This window comes from Mesitornis unicolor, unplaced genomic scaffold (genome assembly GCF_000695765.1).
Source record: "Mesitornis unicolor isolate BGI_N332 unplaced genomic scaffold, ASM69576v1 scaffold141, whole genome shotgun sequence".
Taxonomy (NCBI): Eukaryota; Metazoa; Chordata; class Aves; order Mesitornithiformes; family Mesitornithidae; genus Mesitornis; species Mesitornis unicolor.
The window spans coordinates 27,974-39,295 of NW_010164242.1; the positions used below are offsets into that span (position 1 = coordinate 27,974).

At 45.8% G+C, this 11,322-nt stretch overlaps 1 protein-coding gene across 1 annotated transcript in view; it reads left to right on the plus strand.

The window, feature by feature from the left end:
- BMP2K (BMP2 inducible kinase) overlaps positions 1–10,762 on the plus strand; it is a 22,914-nt gene extending 12,152 nt beyond the window's left edge. Inside the window, 3 exon segments of the mRNA XM_010194217.1 lie at positions 1–125; positions 3,346–3,459; positions 9,363–10,762. The exon segment at positions 1–125 is cut by the window's left edge and continues 29 nt beyond it. Coding sequence (XP_010192519.1) covers positions 1–125; positions 3,346–3,459; positions 9,363–10,762 — 1,639 coding nt within the window.
- Positions 10,763–11,322: the final 560 nt, after the last annotated feature.

Genomic DNA, 11,322 nt, shown 5'->3' on the forward strand with positions numbered 1-11,322 from the left:
TTACCCAAAGCAGAGCATCAATAACCCACCTGATATGTCATGCTGGAACCCATTTGGAGAGGACAATTTTTCCAAGTTGACAGAGGAGGAGCTGCTGGACAGAGAATTTGACCTGCTCAGATCAAGTAAGGGACGCTTGAAGGCTTATTTTGCTTCCCAGTAACTAAGGGCTCTGTAGTGGCTCAGCACTGCCTTGCTGAGGGGCTGTGCAGTCTGTACAGACAATTCTTTCTGAGCATTTGAGGGCAGAGTTGGACCTCTCTTCTTTCCTGTCCCTTTTTGACAATGTGTGCAGTAGGAACTCACTGTCTAAACCTGGCAGCTGCTGGCTCAAATCCTGCAGAAGTGGTAATTCCTTAGCTCTTAAGTGCTGCTTGTGTCACCTTGGCTGATTGTCGAGAAGCTCTGGACAGCAGGGGTCTGTTGTCAGGTAGGCAGAAAAGTTTGGCTGCTTGCTTAATTTCTTTCCAGCTTCTTTCTTGCGCAGCAGAGCGGAAGACGCTGTGGGTCTGATACGTCCTTTGAAAATGCCTGAAAGAAAATTGACCTATTACATTATGTTAATGTTTCGTAATGTCCTTTTCCATGGGTGGCTACATGTAAGGGCTGCTTGATTGTTCTGATATGGCAATAGTTGAATAAACTTCTTCCTTTCAAAGTCAGTTATCTCAATGGTTTTTTACTTGGAATTACTGGCTTTTCTTCATTGCCTGACACGTGCTCATTAGATGGCCTTCCTAAGACTGCTTTTGTCAAGATCAGATTTATTTCCGAGACTTGTACGATGTCAAAATGTCAAAAAAACCAGATTGTATACACTTGGCTGACTCTCAGCAAGTCCTTTGTAATCAAAAACACAGTCAAGTTGGATTTGAAGGGATTGGGAAAACCACCCGTGCCTTCAATTGAGTCTTTTTCTTCTTGAATTTCTGGGAGCTTGTGTGTTTAAAAGCTTCATACGCTTTAAGACAAAAGTAAATGTAACAGCATCGCTCTGCATAGTGACAACCAGCACTAGGGTTTTTTAGTCACTCGAATATAGAAAACGTAAAAATAAAGATTAAAGAGAGATTCCTCACTTGACCAGTGTACACTAGATGGCAGCCTTGTCTGCGCATAACGGGAAATGCTGCTACAGCTTAGACACAGATACATCTAGCAGAGACTGCAGAGACCTTTTCACTTAGCTTTTTTGGTATTAAGGATGTTGTGCCAAAGACCTTACGAGTTTGCCTTGCAGTGCCTGTACTACAGTGAAGGCAGAAATAGAGGTATTTAACTTTGTCTACTGATGCTTTTTCAAATTTACGTGGAGTAACAAAGGAATTGGGAGGCTTGTTGTATGATGAAGGCTTATACCTATAGACTTGTCTTTAACTGGGTAGTGCTTCCTGGAGTTATCTCAGATGTATCTTGGTGATGAGGTTCAGATCTCTTTAGATGTGAGTTATCTCTTACGGGGAAAAAACTTCTGGTTACTGCTAAGTGATTTTTTGTACTCCATTTTTGAGTTTACTGTGAATCATTTGACTACCTAGAGTAAGAAGAACTGAAGATACGGGTTTGATAAATTGTTGTATTTTCTGTTACTAAAACCTGTTCTGTACTTCATAACTCAAGTTTGTCTTTTTGTGATGTTATATGGGACTGAGTAGCATTCAAAACGTCAATCCTATCTTTCCACTTTCAAAAGCCTCCTTTGAATTGTTGAGCTGATGCTTTAGACAAATTTTTTGAAAAATTAAAATCTGTTAAATTTTCTTAAAGCTGTTATGTTCATGACAATAACACATGAGTGATTGAATATGTACTGCCTTGGTTGGAGCATCAAGAGATCAGCGTGTGTAGTGGTGCTTATTGCCGTGCTGACTCATCGCTTTTCCTTGAACCTGGAGCAGCTCCTAGAACAGAGCACCTTGCTTACGCTTGGTGAAATGTCCATGGTAAAAAGATGAGCGTTGCTGGAAAAAGTAACGTGCAACTGAATGAAGATTTCTCAGCTGAGCACCTTTGCTGAGAGTTGTAACACAGAGTGATGGGGTGGGGTTCCTGGTGGCTGCGTGCGCTCTTTCGTACAGTTATTCACTGAGGGAAACCAAAACTTGGGTCTTTATTTTACCGAAGTTGCATCTGAAACGCAGTAACATTTGACACTGACAGTCTCACGGAATACTTCTGCTTGTGTAGAGCTGGAGGAGCCATCGCTGTCTCTTTTCTCTAAAACACTCTGGGCAAGGGGAGTGCATCTTGTTCCAAGGTGGACAAATGACACTTGGGTCTCAGAAGACTGCAGAAATGGCTCATCCTTTTCCAATAGCTTAGATTTGGTGAACTGACAATTAAAAACTCTATTTTCCAGGGGGGTGTATCCCACTATGTCTAGGTGCCATGGAGGACGTTAAGCTTTGTATTTACTCACTTTACCTATCTTTTCTTACGTGCTTAGCATTTCAGTCCATCTTGTTTTCTGCTGTCCCTAGCCCTGCTGCTCACATTGGGACATCTGATCATCATCTGGGGACTTGAACTTGTATAGACTGGCATGCCAGCGCTTACAGGGACTCTACAAAGTGTGGTTCAAGTTGTTGCACCCTTCAGAGTTAGAGTTTGCCTGCAGTTGTGCAGCAGTCAACTGGTCTGGCACTGGGGATAAGAGAACAAAGTGTCCCTCAGTCTGTGTGTGAAGGTGCAAGTTGAAGGTTGCATACACTTCTTGTAAGGCAAAACTCAAAAACTCCTGAACAAACAAAACCAAATCAAACCAAAACACCACCCTCCCCCCAAAAAAAACCTACTCAAAACCAAACTTATTCCTCAAGATCAGAAAGCCACATGGGTACAACTGTTCAGAAGAATAAGCACCGCTGTTGGACGTCATGCTTGGCAGTTGTTGGTCTTCAAAGCTCGAAGCTGATGCTGTAAAACGTAGAGCTGCTGGTCTGTGCATCTCTGCATGGCTGTGTCGCTGCAGGATCACTTTGTTTGGGTTGGTTATTTCAATATGTAGATGTTGAGGTGAGAGCAGCAAGTTCACCTCTGGCACCAGGAGTTCCCTACTGGGATTATTGTTTAACTAGGGGTTGTCTGTAATGGAACAGCTCCCACTCGTGTTTCTTTGGAGAGTAACCGTAGGTAATCGATAAAAGGTTTGTGCAGAAGAATTTTCCTGGGTGATCAAAAGTGTGAATGCACAATGCGGGATGTCTTTAAAACATACGTAAAACCTCATCAAGAGTATACTCCTCCCTCACCCCACATCGTAGACATCTTTGCGTAGGTGTAAGACCTGCCGTGTTTATTTTATTTTATTTTATTTTTGGTTCTGTTTTGTTTTGTTTTTTGCAGACAGGCTGGTGGACAGGAGAGCATCCTCAGATAAGAGTGTGGAGCTGCATTCTGCTCCACAGAAAAACACTCCTGAAGATCCCTTTGGTTCTGTTCCTTTCATTTCTCACCCAGGCAAGTTACATATGTAACATCACTACCTCATATATATGTATACATACATATATATATATGTAAATATATATGTATCTGGAGTATGTACATCCAGTTAAATGTCCAAAGAAGGATAAAGGTGTTTGCTGCCTTGTGACAGTAAACGGGTTGAAGAGACTTTTTTAAAATGTTGATTACTGCCAATGAATAAATGCTTCTGCTCCCAGTTGCTGGTACTGGTACGGTGCACTGACTGTGCAGTCTTCGCGGGGTGAATACATTGGACCTGTGCAGTGTGCATCACTCGTGCAGAACCAGGAGAGCTTCTGCTAAAGGCAAATTATTTGCTAAGACCAAATTTTGCTACTTCCCTGTAGCCTGCATCCAGCTCATGCGGTTTCTTTAGTTGGTTTCTCCAGCCAAGTTAACACTGTAAGCTCCTGCTGCCTTCAATGCATAGTTGGGTGCAAATTGAGTCAAAAAAACACCAATATCTTCTGTCATCTGTACATTTGGAGGGGAGGGGGAAGATCCATAACTGTGTTTTGGTTCAACTTTGGCTGTTTTTACCTTGGATGGAAGTAAAAATAACGTTGTATGTGAACACTGACCGTGAATGTGAAACTGCATCATCCTGCGACTTAATTGCCAGTTTTAACTTTTGCTTGATGGACACTTGAATCAGTTTTTTGGTACCTGTGGCAAAGTAAAGCCTACGTGACAGTTAAATGGTACAAAGAGCTTCAGTTACTTACAGAGCCACTTAGGCGCCTACCTGAGTTTTGTTGGGAGTGCTTGTGTGATAAAGGTGCCTTCATGTGACTTTTTACAACTGTTCTTATCAAAGTCTAAAAGCTCAGATAACCTATTTTAAAATAAATCACTTGGGGTCAACCTCAGTTAGCATCCGTGTGTCCTTTCGCTTTCGGCTTGCGTTCCCCAAGGTCGTCTGCTAGGGCTGGTGAAGGGTGACCAGGGTGACGCTGCTCTGCTCTACCAGGCAATTAGTCAAATTGGCACTGCAGTCCTCATTAAAGAGGTTGCTTTGTTTTATAGGTGAGCCCAAATTCTCCTGCCCGCAATGTTCATACCCACCTGCCTAGCGATCACTCTTTTCATTCCCTCACCTTAGGTCTTAGAAATCTATTTGCTCATTGCTGTTTTCCTGATAGTTGTAATATAGCTTAGATTTAAATGAATGGACTCCCTGTACTATATCGTAGGTTTTGCTTTGGTTACTTGACATACTAAAGACCAAGGGGAGATATGTCCTCTTAAATGAAGAAAAATCCAAAACAAACCAAGTTCAGTCATGACTCAAAAACAGACTGCTTCAGAAACGTGGAGATGGCTGTGAACAGTGATACCTGTTTCATGTACGTTTTTCAATAGTCTTTCTTTCTACTGACTCAGAGCTGGAATTTAAGCAAGGAAGGTATTTTTAATTCTGTGTTTACAGTGAATTATGCTTAGCAAACAAAGCTGGTATCATAAATCTTTTAAATCTGAAGATTTGTCTTTTAAAAGCTGGTTTGTTTTCTCCATGGAAATGTTCTTGGAAACGTCTTGAAATGAGGTGTTGTAAAGTAACTAAGAAAGGAAAAACATGGAAAAGAGATTGTGGTTCTCGACTGCCTGAACCCTGGATGGACAGAGTGCACAAAGGGGCTCCTGCAGCAGCATCCTGGAGTGGAGACTCTTGGTCCAGGTGTGTGTGAACCGGCGGTTGTTGTAACATCCTTCATCAGCATCAAGTTGAGTGTTTCAGCAGGTCAGAAGACATGCACACTGTCTGATACCTTCAGATTGTCAGCAGCAAATGTCATGAATGCAGTGCATTCTGCTGTTGAGTTGTACTCAGAGGCCTTTGGCCATCTTAGGTTTGTTTTACACTAATTCTTCCTGGGGTTAAACAGGGCTAGATTGCCTTTTCCTTCCCTAAGCTTAATACAGGAGCTCAGAGAAGTAATACAAGATTGGAGGAAACTCAAAATTACGTGGATGGGCTGTGAGAGAAGTGGAGACTTTAGGAAACCCTGGCTGGAATTTCTTCAAGTGCTGCCCTGACGCTGTCCGGTAGGCGTTGTACTGCTTTGCCTTGCAGGCTTCCTGCAGTGGAAGACTTGGTTGTGTCTTTAAATGATTGTTGTAGACATCTGTTTTGAAATAAGAGCAACTTCATGGTGTGGTGTGTAACTGGCTGATCACAGCTGTGAGGATCTGACAGGACACCAGCCGACTGGGTGCCAAATAGCGGTACAGTGAAAGTCATCTGGGGACTCGGCTGCGGTATCTGATTCATAGCATTCACTGTTACAGCAGAAAAGCGCGTTCTGGCACGAAGAAGTGTGGGTGATGACTATTAATTTGGTTACTTTTTTTAATATACTGCTTCCACCAAGGTTTGAAACCACTGCACATTTCTATAGCACGGCTTTGGAGCCCTTGGACTACTGCAGTAGCAGTCTGGAGCTTTAAATGATGCACAACTCGCTGTAGTTGAGCAAGGAATTGCAAACACGGGAACAGGAGTTGCAAAAAGACTTGAGCCAACTTCCTCTACACAGCCTGGAACAGCTGTTGCCGTGGGGTTGTGTTTCTTCAGCACCTGATGTCCTTGGGTTGCTCCTTAAAAGATGCCTGGGCCTGTGACTTGACTCTGCTGTTGTACACTCTCTCCCAGATTTATTCAGCTCGACACTTAAAACAAGTCCATATCAATACTTGTACTCAGTGAAAATCGCTTATGTTACTTCATGACCTTTCCTTAGCTGTGGTTTCAGGTGTTCATGCTATGCAGGTACAAGATATTTTCCTGTATCAAGATAATCTTCAGCTTTTCTACGTGAGACTCCCAGAGTAACTTGAAATGATTCACACTTCACGAGAATAAATGAGATGTGTGGGCTGTGCCGGTGGTGTGCTTTTTATCTCGGGTGATTCAGTGGGGGCTTTTTGTGTCAAATTTTAGAGCAATCACAGTCACCTGTCGCTCTTTTTTAATTAAACATGCTTTGACCTGTAGACTAATTACTTGAAAGAATTTCCGAGCAGTAAATGTCAGGCAGAAGTGTTTTGTTCTCCCATTTTCGTTGTTCTTGAAAACAAAGGCGGTGAGCAGCGCAAACCACGGCAGGACCCAGCAGCTGCTGCCTGGCTGTTGTCGGAGGAGCGGCGCAGATTAAGTTGCAGCGTGCCGGTAATCCCGGGGCCTGACATGTGGCAAATTGTTCCGAAATGATGGCGGCAGTATGTTACCAATTCAGCCGCAGCTTAAGGCCCTTCTGCCCCGCTCCTGCGCCACCCCCGCAGTGCCCTGCCGTGACGGGCGACCAGAAGGCGTGTAATTACTGCACTTGTTAGGGGGAATTCATCCTCTTATAATCGGATGTCTCGAAAAAGAACATCGGAACAGAAAATTTCCTTGAAGATTGGGATCTTCTTATATGATTAAAGATGTTCCACCTGGCTCGCGTTGAAGCCCAGAGCAATTGTCTCCGACAAGATGCAAACCTGATTAGAAGTGTGGTAATCTCAGCAGTACATTGCAAACAGATGTTACTCAACATTCTGCAGCTTTTTTTACCAGCATTCATCTGAACAGTCCTTGTGGAGGCTGAGACGATTGCATGAAATCAACGTGACAGAATGCTTCATTTTTTGACATCTGCTGGACCAGAGCATTAAATTGTCACTAACAAAGAAACCCGGACGGCTCTGCGGAGGATGTTTTTGTTTGGTTGGTTTCAGCACCGCTCTGCTACCGTTTTCTCCCTGTCCTTGGCAGTAAAGGTGAGAATGCACACGTGGAGTCGGTTTCTTCCATCAAGTTTTGCTGTGTTACACTGTCGTGTGGTTAAGAGCAGTATCTTAACTCATGTCTGCTTGGAGCAGATGGTTCTTGTTGCAGCATCTGGACACAAAGTGAAGGATAAAACAAGATCCTTGCTTTTACCTGAAAAAATAAAGATGCAGGAGCAGTGAGGTCACCACTCTTGAAATGCTTCAGAACTAAAAGCGCTTTCTTCAAGCTGCGTAGCAGGAGCAGTTGCAGCTCTCGGTGTCATCTGGCACATGCTGTCCTGTTTAAGCTGTGCATACAGGGTCATAGACGCAGTTTCTGAAGTTGTAATAACACTGTTACTGTAGCTTGTCAGCTCCTGATCACTGCAAAATTAATTGGCTTTTTGATAGTTTTGCTTCTGAACAGAATACAGCAACAAATTTCCTGCTGTGATAATGAAGTAATATTGGTAACTCTGGCACGGAGGCTCCAGATAAGGAGGAATCTCGGGGCTCAAGAGCTGGAAATTCGGAAACCCTGTTCAGAGATGACTTGTATTGAAATGAGGGGGGTGAAGCTGATGAGCTAATGTGCAGTTAATTGCCTGCTCCTGTGATGATAAATACGCATGCAGTATCTTTGAGTGGCCTCAGCATGGAGACACTTCAGGGAGTGTTTTCTCTGGTGCAGGAATAGACATTTCCAAATACACAGGCTCAGGGGTCCCAGGTGCTGTTGTGGTTCAAAAACCATTCAGAACTGTGTTGGATATGTCCTGGCTTAGCCCTGATGCCCTTGGAACAAGAGGCCACAAAACTGAGACAGATTGCTGTGTGGAAACTATTTGTTCTTCACACTTTCAGCACACTTGCTGGGTATTGAAGCATCTTCCGTCTTTCTGCCTCTGTCAGTGTGTGATGTGCTCAGCATTGCCTTGAGTGGTTCAGAGCTCGGAGTACCTGAACAGAATCCCATAGGCTCACACCTGGTGAGCAGGCAGTGCCTGTATTTACTGCAGAACAGGAATCTCAGTGGATTGGTCCTGATTTCTTCCCAAGTTCTTCTGGAGGTGGTGAGTGTCAGGCTCAGGAAGGAGATTTAGGATGCTGGTATAGACCCCTGAAGGAGGAAACAGTCTTTGGATGTGCAAGCACATGTGGATATTGCCACGGACAAAGAAGTCTGGGGTTTTGTTGTGTGAGTGCTGTTAACATCCATCCTAAGAATACTTCCCATTTCTTCCCCTTTTAAAATCTAATCATGCTTATGTTTCCATTAGTGTTTCAGTAAATACTGGCAGCGGCAGGATTTGGGAGAAATGAGGGTTACACAGTGCCACGTGAAGGCTGTACCTTTGGGAAATCTAAAGTCAGCAGCCAAATAATCCAGTTTCTAATTTAGTGAGTGAAGCAAATATGTAGCATTTAAAATTACAGCAGATAAGAAGTAATCTTGACACCAGGAGCAAAGAAGAAACAGCTCAGAGCTGTAATCACCTGATGGTTTTAGTCGTCCTGCTCATCTTGTGTTTAAATCCATACACAAAGAAAACTGCTGCAGATGTGGTATTGGTTTTTTAAGTGTAATTACAAAAGAGCGAAATGGTTACTGGATGTTATGGTTAATTGCTTTCAAAAAAAGGAAGAAACTGCCCTTGTAGAACTTGTAGGTCTGAAGTGATTTATTTGAAATTACAGGGTATTTTTCTTTTGCCTGTTCATGAGCAAAGCATTGAGTTTGTCAGAGCAGACTATCAAAACAGAAGCACTTTAAGAACTAGGCAGCTTGCTTTAAAACAAACAAACAAACCCCCAACTTAACATCTTTGAAGCCCGCTGTCTCCTGTTTCCTGAGGAGGTGTGCCTGTGTAATGAGGGTATTTGAAAAGCTGGCTCTGCAGATCACCCCCGTCCATTGGTCCTGAATTACTGGTATTTCTAGACATCTTGTGCTTGGGGACTAAAGCAGGAGGTCTGACTATAAATCAATTCTATGAGCATCACTTGCAGTATTAGATCTGATTTTTGGCTGATTTCCCTCTCTAATGACACAAGATGTTTGCATCAACTCTTAGTATGTGTGGCTGTGGACTAAGAGTGTATTTCAAGCTTTGCTTTGCATTTCTCTTTGGCCCTTGCAGGTTCCCCTGGAAAACCAGTGGATAACTCAGCCAGCCACCAAGGAAATAACTTGGGGACCCCGACCAAGGCTGGAAAGCTGAGCCATGCTTTTAGAGATCCCCGCCCCGGGAGGAAAACCACAGAGGTGACCAAAGGTGGCGATGAGTCGGAGAGCGATTTTGAGTCCGATCCTCCCTCTCCCAAGAGCAGTGAGGAAGAAGAGGAGCAGGAGGATGAAGAAGTCCTGCAGGGAGAGAATGGAGACTTCAACGATGACAACGATACTGAACCAGAGAACTTGGGCCACCGGCCTCTCCTCATGGACTCTGAGGAGGAGGTGGAGGAAGAGGAGGAGGAGAAGCAAAGCTCAGACTCTGAAGGGCTCCCGAGCAGCAGGTTCAGAGATGGCATTGGCAGTGGTGAAAGGAGAGAGCCCGGTTTAATCCCTTCATCCTTGTCTGAGGCACCAAGTACTGTGATCAAGGTGAGCCCTGGGCAAGAGTTTGACGTGTTCGGGGCAGTGCCCTTCTTCACCCTCCAGCCTCAAGCAGCAGAGAGGAGCGACAAAGACGTCTCCTCTCAGAGGCCTTTTCCCAGCCTGAGCCCCGAGCAGGACGACTTCGATGTCTTCACGAAAGCGCCCTTCAGCAGAAAGGCATCTCAGCAGGATGCCCAACTGGCCGGAGCCTCGCCTCTGCTCTCCCCCACCTCTCCGCAGAGCGTCGACGTTTTCGGCTGCACCCCGTTTCAGCCTTCTCTTCTGGCCAAGACGGGTGGCAGCAGGGAGGACCTGTTTGGCCTGGTTCCTTTCGAGGAGCTGGCGGGGAGCCCACAGCAGCAGAAAGTGAAGCAGCAGCGCAGCCTGCAGAAGCTCTCCTCCCGCCAGCGGCGCATGAAGCAGGAGGTGTCCAAGAGCAACGGCAAGCGCCACCACGGCACCCCCACCGCCACCAAGAAGGCGCTGAAGCCCAGCTACCGCACCCCCGAGCGAGCCCGCAGGCACAAGAAGGCGGGCCGCAGGGACTCGCAGAGCAGCAACGAGTTCCTCACCATCTCGGACTCCAAGGAGAACATCAGCGTTTCGCTGACGGACAGCAAAGACCGCAGCAACCCTCTGCAGGCGGACGAGAGCCTGCTGGACCCGTTCGGAGCTAAACCCTTCCACCCCCCGGACCTGCTGCGGCACCCCCAGCACCAGGGCTTTGGGGAGCACCGCGCGGATCACGGCCCCGTGGTGGTGGCCGGCAGACCCAGGCAGAGCTCCTTGCACGCAGCCATTCACGGCGGGGATGGGCTGAAAACGGACGATTTTGGTGCGGTGCCCTTCACAGAACTGGTGGTGCAGAGCGCGCAGAGCCAGCAGCAGCAGGCGCTGGAGCTGGATCCCTTCGGGGCAGCTCCCTTTCCTTCCAAACAATAAATGCTTCCTCCCCCCCTCACCTCTCCGAGTTACTCAATAGAGGTTTTAAGTAGCAGAGTAATTGATCTGGTCGAGTTGGCAGGGACCTGGGCTGGACAGGCAGTTCGAGAAGGCACGGCCAGCTTGCACGGTGAAATTCAGAGCGATGGTAAGCTTATGTTGTTTGTTGGGGCTTTTTTTGTTTGGTTGGCTTTGAGAAAAAGAGAAGAAACGAACCAGGAGTGTTATTTGGTTATGACAGATGGCTCCAGAATGAGAGCAGAGATCAGATGTGAGTGATGGTCTGTCACTGACTGTGGGCCTTGGAGCATAATCTCATTTTGCACTTTTGCGTTGCCTTTGCAGTCCTCTGTGATGCGCCGAGACGGGCAGGGATCCCCTGACGCAGGTTTTCCATGGGTACAGGTTAGGGTGCAGTCAGGGGACTGTGGTGGCTCCGTGTCTCGGTCGCAGTGGACCCAAGAACCAAAACGGACTGAATCCAGATGGATCTGCTGGAAACAGCCGAGTCTCAGCTCCCTAAATGAGAACTACCTTGGTTGAACAAACAAAAAAAGCAG